This window comes from Notamacropus eugenii, chromosome 4, assembly GCF_028372415.1.
Source record: "Notamacropus eugenii isolate mMacEug1 chromosome 4, mMacEug1.pri_v2, whole genome shotgun sequence".
Classification (NCBI taxonomy): Eukaryota; Metazoa; Chordata; class Mammalia; order Diprotodontia; family Macropodidae; genus Notamacropus; species Notamacropus eugenii.
This window is the reverse complement of record NC_092875.1, coordinates 303,915,106-303,935,456: the sequence shown is the minus strand read 5'-3', so window position 1 is coordinate 303,935,456 and position 20,351 is coordinate 303,915,106. Positions and strand designations below refer to the sequence as shown.

At 36.7% G+C, this 20,351-nt stretch overlaps 1 protein-coding gene across 2 annotated transcripts in view; it reads left to right on the top strand.

Annotated features, from left to right (window-relative positions):
• The window catches only part of ZNF704 (zinc finger protein 704), a 362,117-nt gene that overhangs the window by 293,916 nt on the left and 47,850 nt on the right, over window positions 1-20,351 (top strand). For both annotated transcript variants that reach the window (XM_072604950.1, XM_072604951.1), the window contains exon 4: window positions 718-950. In XM_072604950.1, the coding sequence (XP_072461051.1) occupies window positions 718-950 (233 nt within the window). The remainder of the gene's footprint in view (window positions 1-717; window positions 951-20,351) is intronic.

Genomic DNA, 20,351 nt, shown 5'->3' with positions numbered 1-20,351 from the left:
TAATGTAAGATTATTAAGGGCAAGGACTGTTTCTTTTGTGTCTTTATATAACTACAACCTGGCTAGGGCCTTGTACATATGAGGTTCTTAATAAATATTTATTGAATTAAATGGAAATGGTGAACCCTTTGAAAAGACAGAAGATGGTACAATTATCATCATCCCCATTGTACAGGTGAAGAAATTAAGGTGCAGACTTACCCATTGTTACAGGCCTAGAAGTCAGATCTAGTACCCTAACCACTGTATCCTGCTAACTTTCAGTCAGTTTATAGTATTTGCCCTCATGAATACAAAAGTGAAATATAACATCCAAATACTCCTTATTATATATTCTCCTCCTCCCAGTTCATCCTTGGCTTTGAGATTAGCAGCTTACGTTATATGAGAAGTCAGCCCTAACAGTTGCTCTGTTATCTAGCTAGATTTCACAGCTTTTCACTGATTAATGCTAGACAAAGCTAAATAAACATTTATGTAAAATAACAAAGGGATAGTAAGCGCTTGAGTACTACCCTGGCATGTTTGAGATGGGAATGTGTAAAGTTTTGAACCTTGCCATAACTACTTCATGTAAATCATTTTACACAATATCCATGACTGAACAAACCAGAGCCATAGTGCCCAGAGTAAAGAATTCTCATTTCTGACAGTGCAAAGAAATTCTCAGTGTAAAGAGATATGTATTTATTCATTGATGTGTTTATATATAAACAGAGGGCCTCAGCGGATCTTGGAAAGAAGGGGGATTTGTGCCTTCAAGTACAAGCAGCAGTGGGTACTGGAGCTGGAGTGCCCCCAGCGATCAATCCAACCCGTCCACCCCATCTCCACCTCTGTCAGCCGATAGCTTCAAGCCCTTCCGTACACCCACCCAGCCAGATGACGGCATCGATGAAACTGAAGCAAGCAACCTTCTCTTTGATGAACCCATCCCCAGGAAAAGAAAGGTTTGTCTTGCCCTCCAGTTACACAGCTTTTGTGTTCTTGGTTTCATGAGCGTGCTTTACATTTAGGAACAGCTTTTTTCATTGTTAAAGTCAGTTGTCTATCCTGCCTCAGATTCTGCCATTGTAAAATGCTTCACTTTCAACAGAAGTTGAGTTCATTCCTTAAGAGAAAATATTTTTGGATAATCTTTATGATACCTACTATTCATAATGCCAAATAATACAAGGATGGTCTTTTCTTTAATCTTACATTTTCAGATGATTTTGTTCTGAATCTGACAATATTACAAGGAACTTTAGTGAGAAGGGTGAGATCGTTTGCTTTCAAATAATTTATAATTGGGAAACAAAATTGACTTCATTAGCTCACCTTATAAGATGCTTCATAGCAAAAGCCAGTATCTTGCAATATAGTATCAGCAATTAACTGATTCAATCATATTATTCATTAAGAAATTTAGGGGTTTTTTATTTGCTATGATTATTTATAAATATCTTTGTTATTTTACCAGAGTCGTGAAACTTTTTTTTATATTTGGCAACATGGCTTAAAGTGCCAATGGAGATGACTAGAAATAAATCCAAATTAGGAGTCACTATTGTCCTGTTGAAAATTTTTCTATATTTAGAATTTAGTCCTGCTAAACCTCCTTTTTTTTGTTAGTTCCTTTGATATTCTTGATTTTTTTGTTCTTTCAGATGAATTTTATTATTTTTTTTCTAATTCAGTAAAATGATAATAATTTAAAAATTTTCAAAAAGTACTTAATACTGGAATTTGCAGATGGATGTTTCATAGCGAGTCTTTGTTATTAATATAATGCTTTTGCTGTCTTGTCCCTTCAAACTTATTTTTATCCAAATATCCCTAGTGAGTTCTAAGTGCAAAGAAAATTTTAATTAGAAGAGCCCAAGGTTATATGTGGACATATTAGAAGGGCCTAAGATTTTAAGTGGACATCAATTATTTTACATAGACTCTATGGAGACAGACTAATAATCAATTAATTGTGTTTTCACATTATTGTGTGGACTCAGTGACTTCTTTTAAACAAATCTTTGATGGTTCTAATGACTACATTGAATAGAGGAATATATTACATATGTCTAACACTGCCAAGCTTACTAATTTTTTGTGTATGCTTATCCACCATTGCAGTGAGCTAAAAACGATTCCATCAAACTGTAAAAATGGAGTTAATAATGCTACTGTGTTTCATGACATTATCAGATTTGATATGCAGCACACATGTGGACTTCACATTAAGAAAATCTGATATATGAAAATCTGGATTTAAACAGCAAGAAAGAATTTGTTTTTATAAAAAGCTTTACAGCAAGATATTTTTAAATAGCAAGCTTCCTGGTACATTTAAAATTAACTTATTTTGCAAAAGTATAATTTACTCACAATTTTTTACTTAAAAAAAGTAGAGCTATATTGAAGTATATCTTTCTTTGAAAGAAAGATGCTATGCAGATATAAAAATTGTATGGTTCCTAGATTTTGAAAGTTGATCTGTATTAGTAGCACTATACATAATTATGCACCAAGTAAAATTCAAAGCAAAGTCCTGAGCTTTACAGAGAATAAATTATTTATTTATTCCAGTTCTTCTCAGCAAGGAAAACAAAGAGATGGCATCAATCCAACATTTTCTTCCCTGCCTCTCTCTTAACATAGCAAGACATGTTTTACATAGTAGGATGAAAAGGGGCTCTCCCTAGGAAGAAGGTAAAAAAACAAGATGTTTATTCTTGCTTCTTAGTGACTTCTCCCTTGGCTCAGACCCCAGCTAGCCCCTGGGAAACACTCAGGAGCAGCTTAATGTATAATGCAGCTTAAATTAACTAATTATGTAACCTGAACCAATTGATTATTTTGCAACCCAAGTTATTGACCCTTGAGTTCTTAAACTGGCCTTGGTAAGGAAAAGGGAGTAACACTTTTAATTATCAAGTTGAAGAAAGGGCTCTGAAAAACATGGAAAAATAAAATTTGTTTTTAGAAGGGCAAAGTGAAAACCTTCCCCACTGGCACCCAACTCACCCATTTCCATTTAAATTCTGTTCATTTTTTTCTCATTATTAACATAATGGGTACATAGCACTAATCAATATTAATTGATTGATCTGGAAGGTGGTTTGGGCTTTCTTTTACAATTTTAATTACAGCTATCGTTGTTGTTGTTGTGTGCCTGTTAGGGTTTGGATTTTTTTTTTTTAAATCTCTCTATAGACCAGGGTTCCTAACCTTTATTGTGTCACAGTTACACCAAAATACAGTTATTGGTATATTTTTTAAAAGTTCACAAATCCTAGGTTAAGAACTGCTGGAGACAGTAAATCTTAGTACACTTCTATTATATGTATATATATGTTTCAAGGGTGTAGGATTTCACATCACTCCACAGACACAGAGTCTAATGCTTCTAAGACTTTGTAGATGGTCTTAAAGAGCTGTTGTGGCTAAAAAATCCCTATCACCTTGATAATGAGGATGGTCCTTCCCTAACAACAGACATACAGCTTGTTTCTAGTCTTGTATCTTAAACTTTTCCAACTTTGTAAGCTCTACTCAGGTTTTAGATCCAGAATCACAGCATTTCAGAACCTAGAAGAGACCTCCACTATAGCACGGGGTTCCTAAATTGGGGTCCATGGACCACAAGGACAGATTTCAGAAAGTTCATGAACTTGGATGGGAAAAAAGTACATATTTATTTCAGTATAATTGGTTTCTTTTGTAACCCTGTGAATTTTATTTTAAGCATTTAAAAACATGATTCTGAGAAGGAAGACTTCACCAAACTACCAAAGAGAGACCGCGGCACAGGAAAGATTAAGAACTCCTGCCCTATTGGAATCCCTCCTGTACTGTGTGGTCATTCAGCCTCTGCTCAAAGCCCTCCAAGGAGGGACACTCACCAGCTTCTGAGGTGACCAATTGTTAGGAAGTTTCTTCCATCAAACCTGCCTAGCTCATTGAGAGTAAGGGTCATCTCATTGCCACTAGGAGGCGCTGATGCCTCATGTTCTTCATTCTAAGGGGTGATACCAATGATCATGAGCCCCAGCTTCACCAGATGGATAGCTTGATGAGATAGAAGAGACTGTTCCTTGCCAGAGCCTCCTTTCTGCCTGGCCATGTAAACACTGACTTTTGGTTTGTGGCTCTAGCCACTGTAGATAGAATCTGACTATGTCTGCATCTTAAACTGACTCCTGATTCAATTTGGAGTGATTAATTACTTTCTAAATTGTAGGATTTAATGTTAGCCTGTTGCCTGGCACATAGTAGACACTTAACAAATGTTTATTATAATGGAAAAGTTATGTAGGCTCTCACACAAAATGTCTGTATAATGCATAATGAACTATATATAGTCTGTACCATATTTAGGTCTATATACATATATGCATATACACACACATATAATATATATAAAATAAGACTTTCTCTCTCATTATACATGTATGTGTGTATATGAGTGTATGTATAGTTTACTACTGAAAGTCTTATCTCTTAAAGTAGGTTGTTCTCATTTCAGAATGAGGGACCATACATTTTACTTCTTTTGTGTCCTTCACATACCAATCACAATGTGGAAAATAGTAAGCATGTAATAAGTACCCATTGACAGATTATATAATTTTTAAAATTAAACCCTATGAGAAAATTGGGACACTGTAGGGATGGCCAGGGAAGAGCCGAAAAGGTCTCAACATCTCAGAATTACCTGTCTCCCCTAAATGAACAGGAATTCCTCCTATATTATCCTCAACAAGTAGGCATCCAGCTTCTGCATGTACAGTGTGGAAAAGTTTCCTCCGCAGCTTTTATTGCTTTGGGAACAGCTGGAGAGATGAATAGTGATTATATTTCTATGAGGTTATTTGGGGCTATAGGAAGTAGGCCAGTTGCTGGTGTATGTCAAGATGGGTGATCAGCCTTGACACAAAAAGAATAAAATCTTGATAGGGAATTGGCTTGGAGACAGGGAATGTGTGTTGGAAGGGTGAGTACATTACTGGGTATGAGAAGATAGAGTGAGTTCAGGGAAATAGTGAGACAGGCTGAAGCAATTCACCAGTGTTTCCTTGGTTTTCATTTCCTGGTCATCATTGTGATTTGTTGGAGTTGTTTACGGACTTCTCTTGGGCAGGATTCATGGTCTGTTGTGTTAATACCTTTATACAATACAGACCAGTGTGGGAGCAAGTAATCATGATAGTGGTTGGAACTAATCTGTTCCCATGATGTTTCTTTGAATCACATCTGTTAAGCTTTTCCCCAGTTCCCACCCCAAGAATAAGCCATAGCCACAGTGGTGGCAGCAGATAGGCATTTGTAAAGTAGGTTAGTGACTACACACAGCCACTCCTAAGAACCTCTGCAAGAAAAATAAGTTGACCCAAGAATTCAAGATTGATTTCCCTAGCAAAGCAAATAAGCATTTCCAAAAAGCATCCTTCCTGCCCCTGCCCACATGTTTTGCTGCAAGAATTGGACACAAAGGTTACCAACAAAACTATCTGAGAACTGAGGACTGAGCTCCTTACTTTTAACAAGCATTAAGAGCCAGTAGAATTTTGCTTTCATCAACAGAGTGAACAAATATTTGACTTTTCATTATAGGCATATGACTGCTAAATATACAGACTGTGAATTGGTCTCCATCTGAGAGGAAAAGAGGGAAAAAATGTCTCCCAACTATTCAGGTTATGAGAAAGAATAAAGTGTTCCATTTAAAAAAAAGTAAGGAAGACTTTACAGAAAGAAAAAAAAAGATTGAAAAGGAATACCAGCCTATGTCAGGAAGTTAAATGGTAGGAGAATGTTGCACAGAGGAAAAAGGAAATAAGGACCACTGAACATTTGGAGTTACATAATAAGAATAAGGTAAGAACAAAAGGAAGACCTTTTGACAAAGGATCAGGGAAACAACTTCTTATGCTCCCAAAACTGAATACTATGAATCCATAGGTATCATCAGGAAACTGATAATGTAGTAAAAGTCAGAGGAAGAGCTAGATGTGATGGCTTATGCCTGAAATCTCCACAAATGGGAGAGCTAGATGGTGCAGTGGATAGAGTGCTGGGCCAGGACTCAAGAAGATTCTTCTTCCTGAGTTCAAATCTGGCCTCAGACTCTTATTAGCTGTGTGACCCTGGGCAAGTCACTTAACCCTGTTTATCTCAGTTCCTCCTCCATGAAATGAACTAGACAAAGAAATGGCAAAGTACTCAGTATCTTTGCCAAGAAAACCCCAAATGGGGGTCACAAGGAGTCAGAAACAACTGAACATCAACTGAGGCTGGTGGATCACTTGCACTCAGTAGTTCTAAGCTGCAGTCAGGTTAAGAGAGTTGAGCCTGGTCTTAATGTGGTGACCTCCAGGAGCAGGGGGGCCACCTGGCTGCCTGAGGAATGGCAAGACAGCCCAGATTGAAAAAACAGAGCAGGTTAAAGGTTTTATTATGATCAGCATTGGCTCAGGCCCATGAATGGCTGTTGCCCTTCAAGCCTGGGCGAGATAGGGAGACTCAGTCTCCCCCATCCCCCAAAAAATTAAAAGGAGATTGAATATTAGTACGTGGTGACACCCTGTTAAGGGGTCCCAAAGTAGGCATTTGTTGATGTGATATTAACCTCAGAAAGGCCTTGTGTCTTCTTGAAACATGTCTGCAGATACTATCAGGACTCTCCTAAAGTCTGATAAACACTACCCACTACTTGTAATTCATGTGAGGATAAATTATACTTCCAGAAGAAACAAAGTACTAAGCAAGAATTGGGAGATATTAGGGCTAGAGATGATGTTTTCATCGCTAAGGATGTGTGAAAGCAGGAGCTTCTGAAAAAAGAAAAAGATTTGGGTATAAATCAGTTAATTAAGAAAATGGTATCTACAGACAGGATTTGAATTTCTGGGACATGACTTGAAATACAGGAATAAAGGTCACTGGGCCTGAGATTGGGGTATACTTAATAAGACCTAGTAAAAATATATTTGCCTCAAGTCTTAGAAATCTGAGCAAAAATACTTTAAACTGAAAAGGAAGGAGTGGCAGGAGCACTGCCTTTATGCCAAACATTTGTGAAGATAATTATTCTACATGCTTGAAAGTGATCTCTAAAACTTTTGTCATTGGATATGGACAGTTTTCTGGCTACTTTGGTAGAAGTATAAGAGCACTGTGCTTGAGAAGCCTCATTTCCTGACTGATCATCAGCTAAAGGAGCAGCCTTTCAATCATTTTCTTCACATTATCCAGACTTGTAGATGAAATAGATTTGAAAATAGACCTTCAGACAAAGAGCAGCCACAACCCATCATTCTCATGACACACCCTCCACCATGATAGTAGCTTAAATTTATAAAAACAACGCAATAAAGCAATTTTCCTCACAGCAACTCTGGTAAACAAAGTAATAAAAGTTTTATATCCATTGTACCAACAATGAAAACTGAGCCAGAAAAAAATTTTCGGTGGCTTACTTGGAGATAGGAACTCCAACCCAGGTCTTCTGACTCCAAACCTGTGATGTCAAGTAGAAGCAAATTCCTGCAGTATGCATATTGACTTGTTCATTCATCTTCAGTCATGTCCAACTCTACCTGACCCCATTTGGAATTTTCTTGGCAGACAAACATATTGGAGTGGTTGGCCATTTTCTTCTCTAACTCATTTTACAGATGAGGAAACTGAGGCAAATGGTGAAATGACTTACCCAAGTGTCATATACCTAATAAGTGTTTGAGGCCAGATTTGAACTCAGAAAGATCAGTCTTCCTGAATCCAGGCCTCATTCTCTATTCACTATGCCACCTAGTTGCCCACATATTGACTTAGAAAACCACAAATTAACATTATCCTTGTTGTATTGTTATGTTTTGTTAAATATTTGCCAATTACATTTTTATCTGGATGGGGCCTTGAAGTTTTACACAGGAAGCTTAACACATCTGCTCTACACTGACATCCTTCAATCATCTGATTATCCACAAAGGACTGGCATAAGTTGTTCTGATGAAAATCATGTTAGTATAACTTCTAACATAGAAAACTAGTTGAAGATTGTGTACCAGATGATGAGGACTGAATGAAATGAAGACATATTGTCATGATAGGCTTTGCTGGCAGTTTTGAAGCAGTGACATATGAATGAGTAAATAACATGTGTTACAGAGATTTCTGTAACATGACACTGGTGGTAATGTTTGCCTTTATAATACACAGCTTCTTTTTTTTAAATCAGATTAGCACCCTCATTATTATGTCAAGAATGAATGAAGCATTTCTATAACTAGTAAGTAATATACAATGAGTAAAACAAAGGAAATTCAAACATAAAATAATATCAGTGATCTAGAAATTGCATTAAAACTTAGGAAAATAGCTGAAATGTCAGCTTTCAAGTAAGTCTTTCTTTAAATAGTAAAAGTAAGATTACCTTCTAGCAAGAAGTCACACAATCATTTATCCTATTTATCATAAATTATTTGAAAGAAACCTACTATGCAGGGATCCATATTCACAGAAACAACAAATTATGAAAATGACCCTTTAAATAATTCCTGATATCCCTGGGCAAGGAGGCACTCTGATGAACTTAGCAACCAAGCAGCTTTTGTTAAAAAACCATAGACCAAATAAAGAAGGATAAGAGAATCTATTGGCAAAACCACAGGCAAAAATGTTGTTTGTTAGTTAAATGATTTTACCAGTTAAATAAATAAGTGAAATAAGAAAATTACTAAAAAATACTTAGTATATAAAAACTTGAGGCTTTAAAAAGGAATAATTAAAGCACTTGTATTTGAAGTAGATTTGAATTAAATCTGATCCATTTAAATGAATCATTAGGGAAGTTTAATCATATTTTGCGTATATATATTTAGATGTGGTATATATATGTATGTATGTGTGTATACATATATAAACAAATAACACACGTATGTACACATACACACATACACTAATTGCTTTCTATGTGCCAGATACTGTACTAAGCATTACAGATACAAGAAAGGTCAAAGACAGTCCTCGCTCTCAAAGAGCTCAGAATCTAATGGGGAGACAAGGAGAAAACAACTATGTGCAAACACCATACATACATCAGTATATAACTGGGATAAATGGGAGATGATCAATGGAGGGAAGGCACTAGAATTAAGGGGGATGAGGAAAGACTGCCTGTAGAGATGGGATTCTAACTGGGATTGGAAGGAAGCCAGGAGGCACAGTTGAGGAGGGACGGAGTTCCAAACGTGGGGAATTGGGAGACGGAGTGTCTTGTTTGGGGTACCCTGGATCACAGAGTATATGGCTGGGTATAAGGTGTAAGAAGACTGGATATATGAGTACTGGGCAGGAGCAGGAAGGTTACTAATGATCTTGAATACCAGACAATTTTTTATTTAATCCTGGAGGTGATAGGAAGCCACTGGAGTTTATTGAGTGGAGGGTGGGAGGTGACATGGTCAGACCTGTACTTTAAGAAGATCATGTTGACAGCTAAGTGGAGGTTGGACTGGAATGGGGAGAGAAACCAACCACATGCCCCCGTAATAGTCCATGGGTGAGGTGATGAAGGCCTGCTGGGGCAGTGTCAGAGAAGAGAAGAGGGTGTATATGAGCCATATTACAAAGGTAAAGTTGACAGCCCTTACAGCAAATTAGATATGGGAGGAGAGGTGAAGGAGAGGAGGAAAGAGAGACTGAGGAGTTGAGAACGATGCCTGAGTGACTGAAAGGATGGTGGTAGCCTAACAATAACAGGGAAGTCTGGAAGAAGGGAGAGTTTTAGTTCAGTTTTGGATATGTTAAGTTTAAAATGTTGGATATGTAAGGCTGGAAGTGATCAGAGAGGATTGCCTGGATAAGTAGATTTGAGAGGTGCAGTGGATAGAGTTCCTGTCTCCTGGTCCAGAACTCTATCCACTGCACCTCTCAAATTATTAAGCACAGTGCCCAGCACAAAGCAGATGCTTAACAAACTCTTATCTCCTTCCTTCCTTCCTTCGTTCTTTCCTTTCTTTTTTTTTTTTTTTGCTCCCTTCCTTCCTCTTTTCCTTCCTTCTAATGAAGTAGGTAAGTTTTATTATCCCCATTTTGCAAATGAAGAAACCAGGTCTCAAAGAAGAAAAGTGATTTGCTAAAAAGTAAAGCTAGGACTTTTGATTAAAGAAATCAATTACTTCATCTTCTCTCTAGACCTTATTGTTTTAAAAAATACAATCATCTTATTAAAATAGTTATATTTTCTTTTGTAAGTGCTAGGTAGTAGTTAGGAGGTCAGGTAGATAAAGAATGGGTTTAAAGTTAGATACAAATTTCACTTCTGACTTCAACTTACTTAACTAACTGGGTAACCCTGAACAAGTCCCTCTAACTCCTCTGAGCCTCAGTTTCTCCCTCACAGGATTGTTGTGAACATGAAATGACATAATAGATACAGAGTGTTTTATAAACTCTAAAGTGCTATATAAGTGTTAGTTAGCTATTATTACTCTGATTCCTTTAATTTTTTTGTAGATGTTTGCTACATTCTGTTAATCTCCGAGCAAATTCCCCCATTCGCAACACCAAAGGAACTCATTTATCTTATAAATTGAATGGAGAAAATTTGTTCACTTGGAGCAGTGGTGTCAAACTCAAATAGAAGCAGGGGCTACTAAACCATACAGAAGGATCACCACAGGTCATGTACTGAATTAAAAAATCACATATTAATATTATCTGCCTTATTGCATTTTTAAATTTCATTCAGTATTTCCCAGTTCCCTTTTCATCTGGTTCACCTGCCTTTGGGAGTATTGTGGGCTACATGTCTGACACCTCTGATTTACAGGAAAAGGCAGTGTTGGAGGTGGGGACCAAGAGTTTAGCTGGAAGAAACCTAGCCCTAATCTTGCCTCTTAACTAGCGTTGTGTTTTAACCTCACTGGGCTTCTGTTTTTTTTTTCAGCTGCTAAATGAGAAGATGGATTAGATATGCTCTAAAGTCCCTTCCAGGGCAGGTAGATGACGCAGTGGATAGAGTGCTCTAGGCCTGGAGTCAGGAAGACTTATCTTCTTGAGTTCAAATCTGACCTCAGACATTAGTTGTGTGACCTTAGGCAAGTCATTTAACCTTGTTTACCTCAAGTCAGTTTCCTCATCTTTAAAATGAGCTGGAGAAGGAAATGGCAAACCAATCCAGTATCTTTGCCAAGAAAACCCAAAATGGGGTCACAAAGAGTCCGGCATGACTAAAAATGATCAGTAAGAAAAGGTGCCTTCCAGTTCTAAAGCTATTTATGGCGGTTGAGGGGAATTGATGAGAATGTTTCTCCTTCCTCTTCCCAACAGGGCTTTTCTCACCAGAGGGGGAAAAAAATTAGAGGAGGATTTTCTTCTGCAGGCTGGAACTATGGGGGAAGGCCCAGTGAGTTCCCTGGCTTTCCAGTTTCCCATTTTCAAGGAGAAATTATCGTGCTATTAACCCTGAAGTTCAGCTGCATTAAGGTTAAACAGGCTTCTTCAAGGTGGCCTGGGAACCTCACTACGATTCATCATATTATTGATTTATGGAGAATGTGTACCAAGTGAATTTTTGGAAGACAGTTTGGTAGGGAGGCTGCCAGTATATTCACAATCTTTGTTGAGTCCCTGCCCATTTGTGTGCTTACTATATACAGAATCACAGACATTCAGAGTTGGGAGGTGCTAGATGTCATGGTGGTCCAATAACTCATGCCTCAGCAAGAATCTCCTGTACCATAGTCCTGGCAGGTAGTCGCCCAGCCACTACTGGATGGAGACATCCATTGAGAAGGGAATTCAGTACCACTTAAAAAGCCAATTCCACTTTTGGAGAGTTTTGATGATTCAAAAGTTCTTTATGTGAAATCAAAACCTCTCTCCCTGGAATTTCTACTTGTCACTTGCAGTTCTATCTTCTAAGACAGTGAGTCTCAAACTTTTTGGTCTTAGGATCCCTTCTTCTCTTAGAAATTATTGAGGACCCCAAAGAGCTTTTGTTTATTCGAGCCGTGTCTATTGATATTTATTGTTCAGTTGTGAGAACTCTCCATGATCCTTGCAGTATATCATGCAAATACTGTCCATGGGGTTTTCTTGGCAAAGATATTGGATTGGTTTACCATTTCCTTCTCCAGAGGCAAAGTTTAAGTGACTTGCTCAGGGTCATATAGCAAGTACATATCTGAGATCAAATTTTGAACTCAGATCTTCCTAACTCCAGGCCCAGTGCTCTATGCACTGAGTTATCTGGCTTATCATATTAGAAATTAAAACTGATAAATTTTAAAATATTTAATTCACTTAAAAATAACAATAAACCCATTTCATGTTAGCTATATACTGTTATTTATTAACATATTTTACAAAAAATATTTTTCCAAAACAAAAAAATTAGTGAGAATGACTGTTTTACATATTTTTGCATATCTCTTTAATGTCTATCTTTACAAAAAAAAAAAGACTAGAATTCTCATAACTGCTTCTACATTTAATATGTTGGTTTGATTGTAGTATGAGAAATCCAGCCTCACACAGAGTTGAAAAAAGGGAAGAGTATTTTAATAGGCAAATAGCATCTTAGCATTATTATGAAAAGTTTTGACCTCACAGACCCCCTGAAAAGAGTCTTAGGCATCTCCAAGAGTCCTCCAACCACACTTTGAGAATTACTGCTCTAGGCCTAGCAGAGCAAGTTTAATCTCCCTTTAACTTTTTTTTTAATTTAACAGAAGTCTATTTTCTCTTTTCCTTTCCCCTTATCCCATTAATAAAAATAAAATGAGAGGCAAATTCAGTGTGACGAATGTGCATAGTCAAGTAAAACAAATTCCCAGATTGTGTTAAGAAAAAGTCTTATCCTGCACCCTAAGTCCATCACCCGTGTCCAGACATAGATAGCAAGCTCACCAAAATCATGGATGGTCATTTCATTAATCTTACAGCTTTCCAAGTGTTTTGTCTTTAGAGTATTGTTATTGTATAAATTGCTGTCTTGTATCTACTCATGTCATTCTTCATCAATTTATACAAGTCCTTAGAACTGTTCGTTTTTGTGATATTGTTTTAATAGTATGTAAATTGTTTTTCTGATTCTGTTCACAAGTTCATGAAAGTTTTTCCATGTCTCATTGAAAGCATCTATTTCCTCATTTCTTATGAAAAGTGTTCCATCTCATTCATATGCCACAATTTGTTCAGCTATTCCTCAGTTTTCTGTGTATAATTCTAAATGGCTCTCCCAAATGGTTTTAACAGGTCTCCTAACAGTTTATCAGTGCACCTGTTCTCCCACTTCCCCTCCAATATTTGCCATTTTCTTTTTTGTCATCTTTGCCAAACTAATAGGTATGCGTTAGAATCTCACAATTGCATTAATTTGCCCTTATTATTAATGTTTTGGAGCATTTTTATATGGATATAAGTAACCCAAGTTAATTTCATTAAGAACTGCCCATTCATATCCTTCAACCATTTACCCTTTGGGGAATGGTTCTTATTACTATTAATTTGAGTCACTTCTATATATACATATGCATGTGTGTACATGTGTGTATATATATATATATATATATATATATATATATATATATATATATATATATATATATATTTGTATGTATATACGTATATATACGCACACAAATACACACAGATTGGGAGATGGGAATTAGACTTGTATCAAAGAAACATTCCACAAAAAAGTTTTCCCGTTTATTTTCCTCTTAGTCTTCATTTATTAGATCTATTTGTACAAAACCTTCTAAACTTTATGTAATTAAAATCATCCATTTTTATTTTCTGTGATCCTCTGTATCCCAGGTTTGATCATGAGCTTTTCTTCTATCCATAGATCTGATAGGTAATTTTCATCCCATTTTTTCTAATTTGTTCATCATGTGATCTTTTGCGTGTGTATGTTCGTCCTTCCTTGCCAAAGAAGACCATGCCATCAGAGAATTGGTGACATGACTTGCACTTGACTTTGTTCTGAGTGAGGGAGGGCTGTGCAGGTCACCAGCCTCACTTCTCCTCCAGAGCCATCTGAATCCAGTGACCAGATATTCCTCAGGATGACTGGAGATGACCCAGGATGAGGCAGTTGGGGATAAGTGACTGGCCCAAGGTCACACAGCTAGTGAGCGTTTGTAATTAAGTCAAGGATCCATGTAGCACTTATCTTGGCATAAGATACAAGGTGTTGGTTCTGCATCTAGTTTCTCCCATACTGCTGTCCTGTTCTCCAAGCAGCGCTATCCCAGTAGCTGGGGTGTTTGAGTTTATTGAACGCTAGGCTACTAGGCTTGCTTGCTTCTGTATGTTATGCAGTTCATTTTTTCCACTGGTCAGTCTGTCCAGTTTTTAACCAATACCAAATTGTCTTAAGGATTACTGCTTTGTAGTAGAGTTTAAGAGCTGGCGTTTTTAGGTCTCCTTCATTCCCACTTTTGTTCATTATTTTCCATGCAATTACTAACTTTTTTTGCCTCCGTGTGAATTTCACGGTTTTTCCTAGTTTTATGAAGCGACCCTCCGGTAGCATAACTGGTACGGCATTAACTAAATATGTAAATATAAGCATTGTTTTACGCTTGCTCAGCCCACCTATGAACAACTCGCGTTCCTCCTGTTATTTAGCTCCATCTTTATTTTTGTAAAGGGTGATTTGGAGTGCTGTTTATACAGTTCTTCTCTTCTGAGTCAGTGGACTCCCAGCTCTTTTTTACATTCTGTAGTGATTTTAAATAGAAATTTTCTATCTTTCTCTTCCTGTGGGTTTTTGTTGGCATTATTAAAAATGCTGATGATTCGTGTAGATTTATTTCATATTCTGAAATTTTGTTTTACTTTCTTTTAATTTACTCTCTAGGGTTCCTTAAGTATGCCATCATATCATCCGCAGAAATTAGTAATTTTGTACCTCTGTTTTTTCCTCAATTTCTTTTTTTTGTTTGCTTGTTTTATTGCTGTAGCCCTTGTTTCTGTGTCATACAAAAGTGATGATAATGGATCACCCTTGATATTATTGGAAAGGATTATCATCTATTCCTATTAAATATGATGCTCATGCTTGGTTTTAGATGGATAATATTTATCATTTTATAGAAAGGTCTGTTTATTCCTATATCTTCTAGTGTTTTAAATAGAAATAGTTGTTGTATTTTATCAAAAACTTTTTTCACATCTGTTGATGTAATCATATGATTTTTGTAGTTTTTACTGTTAGGATTAAGTTTACAGTTTTCCTAATATTAAACTAATCCTGTATTCCTAGAATCAATTCAGCCTGTTCATAATATATAATCTTAGTAATAATATTGTTTTAGTCTCTTTGCTAATATTTTATTTAAAGTTTTGCATCAATTGTTCATTAAGAATATTGGTCTATAGTTTTATTCTGTTTTGACTCTCCTTTGTTTATGTATCAAAATTATAGTTGTGTGGTAGAAGGAATTGGATAGGATCCTTTATTTTGTTACGTTTGCATATTGTTTGTGTAATTCTGGAATTCTCTTCTACATAACAATCCTTCGTATTTTAAGGTCATTATATAGTTTCCTTTCCTTTCCCCCATACCCTCTAACAAATCTTTTCTTTACCAAGCTAAGCATCCCCAGCTCCTTTCATTTATGTTCCTATAGTATGGTCTCACCCTAGAAGCCTTTATGCCTATTAAATTCTACCTTATTACCTTTAGTTCACCATTCTAGGTTATCAAGACCATTTTGAATTCTAAAACTATTATTCACAATACTAACTATTCCCTGTCAGTTTTGTATTTGATAGCATGCTATTTTCACCTTCTTCAAAATAACTAATAAAATACTGAATAAAATAGGCGAAAGGCAGATCCCTGGAGCACATCGATCTAGACCTACCTCCAAGTTGAAACTAAGCCATTCAAGACTAAGTTTTAGTTAAGGTCATTTAAACACTTTCTAAATTCACCTAACCATAGCCCAGATCTCTCTATTGTATCTACAAGAATTACATGAAAAGCTTTGTCAAAAGTTTTGCTAAAATTCCATTTTCCTTTATCTATAGCATTTGTCTGATCTACCAATATGGTAACTCTGTCCAAAAACAAAAAGTCAGGTTAATCTGGCATGACTTGATCTTAATGAAGCCATGGTCTTTATTGCTTATTGCTTCCCATTCCAAATATCTATAAACTCATCCCAACGCTGTCCTAGGATTTTGCCAGATAGTAAAAGTCAGGCTAACAAATCTATAGTTTGTTGTTGTTGATTAGGGGACAGGAGGTGGGGCATCGTGGATTAGAAGGGAGGGTTGTTTTTGTTTTATTTTTTTAAGTCAAAACATCTGACCATTTCTAGTCCTACGAGACCTCTTCCATATTTCATGATTGTTCAATGACAGTTTGATGGTAGAAGCCAAGCGATCCTATCTGTTGGCTTTCCCAACATGCTAGGAGGTACTTCATCTGGGCCCCATAGCTTGAATTAACTGAGAGCATCTAGGCAAACTCTTAACATCTTATAATTCTTATCTTTTACTTTAACTCTCTGTTAGCCATTTTAATTTTCACCTTCCTAGTTTAAAAATTATTCTCCTTGGCAGAGAATCTGTTATCATCATCTTACCCACCCTCTGCCGTGATCTTTTCCCCTATTGATCACCTTGCTCCCCAAATACCTAAAAATGTTCTTTGTGACCCTTGCCATTTATCAGTAGCCTCAGCTTTGTTTACACTCTCAAAACTATTCTTACATGACTTTATCACTCTTAGATTGTGTTAATTTTCAGGTATCTGCCCTAAGTATCCATCTTCCCGATATATCTCTATAAAAGTCCAGGTTGGTCAGGGATTTCTCTATGCTTCCACCTTGTTTTCTTTACACAACTCCTATTTTTTTTTCTCCAGTGGGATCATTTGTGTTTGTAGCACTGCTCTTTATTTTCACATCTTTCTTGGGCTGACTTCCCCCAACAGAATTTAAACTATGATTTTATTTTTAAAAAATAAATTTTTTATTTTATATAAATTTAATTTTAATCCAGTGAAGAGCATCTGGCATTCCTTACTTTCCCTTCATGACCAGCACAGCCCCTTTTCTGTGCTTACATTTCCTGAGTGATCTCCTTTATACAGCAGAGCGTAGTGACTAGAGAGCCAGACTTATGGTCACTAAGACTTGAATTCTAGTCCTGTCTTGTATACGTTCTAGTCATGTGTCAAAGGGCAAGTCACTTGACCATCAGAAACCCCAAAAAAGTCTTTAAGACTATAAGGTAGAGAGAGATAGGTACAACAGCCATTCAAGTGCTGGTGAAATGAAATTCCACATTAGGAATTTCCCCACCCTGAAGAAATCACAAGGCATACTCCCCCCAGAAAAATCCCTTATACTTCCTCATGTACATAAATCATTGTTAGATATATGGTAAAACTTACTATTTTAATTTAATTCTGTAATTCAGTTAGCATTTTGTTAGTACTTATTCTGTGCAGGTCACTGTATAGTACTAGGTGCTGTAGATAAAGGGGACATAAAGGTAAAATTCTCACAACAGTCCCCACACTCAAGACATACAGCCTGTTATTCCCATCATACATCTTTCCACTGATCTTGGGGTTGCCCATAATTTTGATTTCTTGAAAATTATGGCATTCCAAGATTCATAATCATGCAGCCTCACCAAGAGAATATTTGTATTAAAAAGATATCCTTTTGTATTGGGGAACAGCTTGGGATTCTTAAAGTCACTGCATAATTTCACAGATGCTATCCGGTCTTTTCTTTTCCTCCTGTTCAGTTCTGGGCCCAATCCTTTGTCTATCTGCAGTGCCAATTTTTGATCTATAAACTGATATTCTAACTCACTGAACTGTTCATCCAACTGTATGTCATGAGTCAGTGAGGTAGTGCAGTGAATAGGATGCTGGACCTGAGTTCAGGAAAACTTTAGTTCGAATCCAGCCTCAGACACTTAACAGCTGTGTGACCCTGGACAAGTTATTCAACCCATGTGCCTCAGTTTCCTAATCTGTAAAAATGGGAATAATGTAAGCTATCTTTCCCAAAGATATTACGAGAATAGATTTTTATAAAGTACTTTGTAAACCACAAGATGCTTATATAGATGCTTGCTATTAAATGCCAGTCATGTGTCAGTCTTAACATGAGATTTGTTTCCTCCTTTATTGTGTTTTGTTTGTTTTTTTAGATGAATTGTTAAGCCAATCTCATGTGACTAATCACGGAGGTTATTGAGGATGCAGTATGACAGAGAGATGAAGACCTTTCCTTAAGTACCATTCAGCAGTTTTGCTGACTTCATTACAGACTTGGGGTTTGGCGTCTTTTGGTTAAACTACATTTTCAGAGATCGCTCCATGCATTAGATAATAGGTTTCATTTTTCCTAACGTCTCTGAAAGTATGATTAACTAGCCAAGGATGAAGCAGCCAGGGAGCAGCAGTCATGAACCTGGGCGCTTGGACGCTGCCAACTTGGGTTGTTTTGGCCACCATGGCCCATGCGGAAATTTGATAGCTGTTTATTTAGCCCGTCCTTCCTGTTCTTCCTTTCCCCAGTTTGATTTATTTCAGCATAACAAACAGCCACTAGTTTATCTGCAGACGCAGGCTATGTTTGAGCCATCTGTAGGTGGCTGTAGCTTAGTGAAATTTAAGCAAGCCTGTACTCCCAAGTAACAGATGTAGTAAATCCATGCTTTCACTTAAAAATGAGAGTCCCAAAGCAACACTTTCTTGTGGAAAGTCTATTAGCCCAAAGTTAGTAAGATTATAAAAATCAAATTGAAGATGACTTTTATGCCCCAAACTTATTTGAGGAAGTAACCATGTGTGGAGCTTTGTTTCACTGTAAGATGTTGTTCACTCTTTTCAGTAATGACTCTTCACAACCCCGTTTGGGATTTTCTTGGCAAAGATACTTTGCTATTTCCTTTTCCAGCTCATTTTACAGATGAGGAAACTGAGGCAAATAGGGTTAAGTGATTTCCCCAGGGTCACACAGCTAGTAGTCTATAAGACATTTCTATACAGAATTCTGTACAGAATTTTTAAAAGTCACCTTACTGGTGATGATGTGGGAAATAAAATAAGGTATTCACCTTTGCAAACTTAAGAATAAAGGAGAAAAAAAAAGAAAACTAGAGGCAAAACCATAAACTTTCTCCATCTTTATTGAAAGGACAGGTTTTGTTCTCCTCACACTAGAAACTGAACTAATATTTTTTAGATACCTTTCAAAAATGGATTTTTTTTTTTACCTAATACTAAAAGGTTTTTTTTTTAAGATTGCTTTTATGATTCCTTTGAAAATCAGTGAAACTGCCATGTAGTTGTATAAACAGAATTTGGTATTGTGCATATAATCTGCTTTCCATTATTTGTTCTGAGAGAGGGGTGTGATGGTTACAGAATATCCAAAAGTAATTTCTCAGTCTGGAGTACCTTGTGCACATTTTTCAGCAGCAGATTTTCCATACTAGTTCTAATGATAAAAATCTTCTTTCACTCCTTGACTGTGTACAACCTAAATGGTAAAAGCATTCTTTTACAAAGAAGAAGCCAACCTGAGATTTGGGTTTGCTGTGGATGCTTCACAAAGCAGCTAATTTACAAAATATCAAGCATTATATGAAATGTGAAATATCTATGACAAACAACCTGTAGTTAATTCCACAAGAAAGTGGTCATTTTTATATGCAAGTGGTTTGACTAAATTAGCCAGGCAAATGTACTATCTAATATTTCCCAATGTTTTAAAATAGATGAATAGGTTTTTTAAAGTGCTATTTACTTGTCCCAAGAAAAGGACACAGATTCTTTCAGGTCTTTAGGACCAACAAGCAAATAAATAACATCTTGTCCACACTTACCATCTCTCCTGAAATCCTGAGGAACTCAAGAGACATAGGTCCCAGTCTCAGCTTTGCTATCAACTTACTGTGAGACCTCACTTACCTTTCTAGGGCCTCAGTTTTCTTATTTGTACAAAGAGTATGTTGGACTCAAATGATCTCTAAGAAAAGCCCTTCTAGCTCTGACATCCCATGATTGCATTTCTTTAAGCTTTCAAATTGTTTTTGACCTGGGACAGATTCTAACTTGTATAGCAAGTAAAGAGCACCCTTCTTGTTTTGGGGCTTGAGTTGAAATGTGGCCTCAGACACTTACTAGTTGTGTGACCCTGGACAAGTCCACTTAATGCTGTTTGCCTCAGTTTCCTCATCTGTAAAATGAGCTGGGAAGGAAATGGCAAATTACTCCAATATATTTACCAAGAAAACCCCAAATAGGGTCATGAAGAGTCAGACACAACTGAACAGTAACAACCACATACAAATAGTTATGTCAGGTAGGGTGGCACATCTCT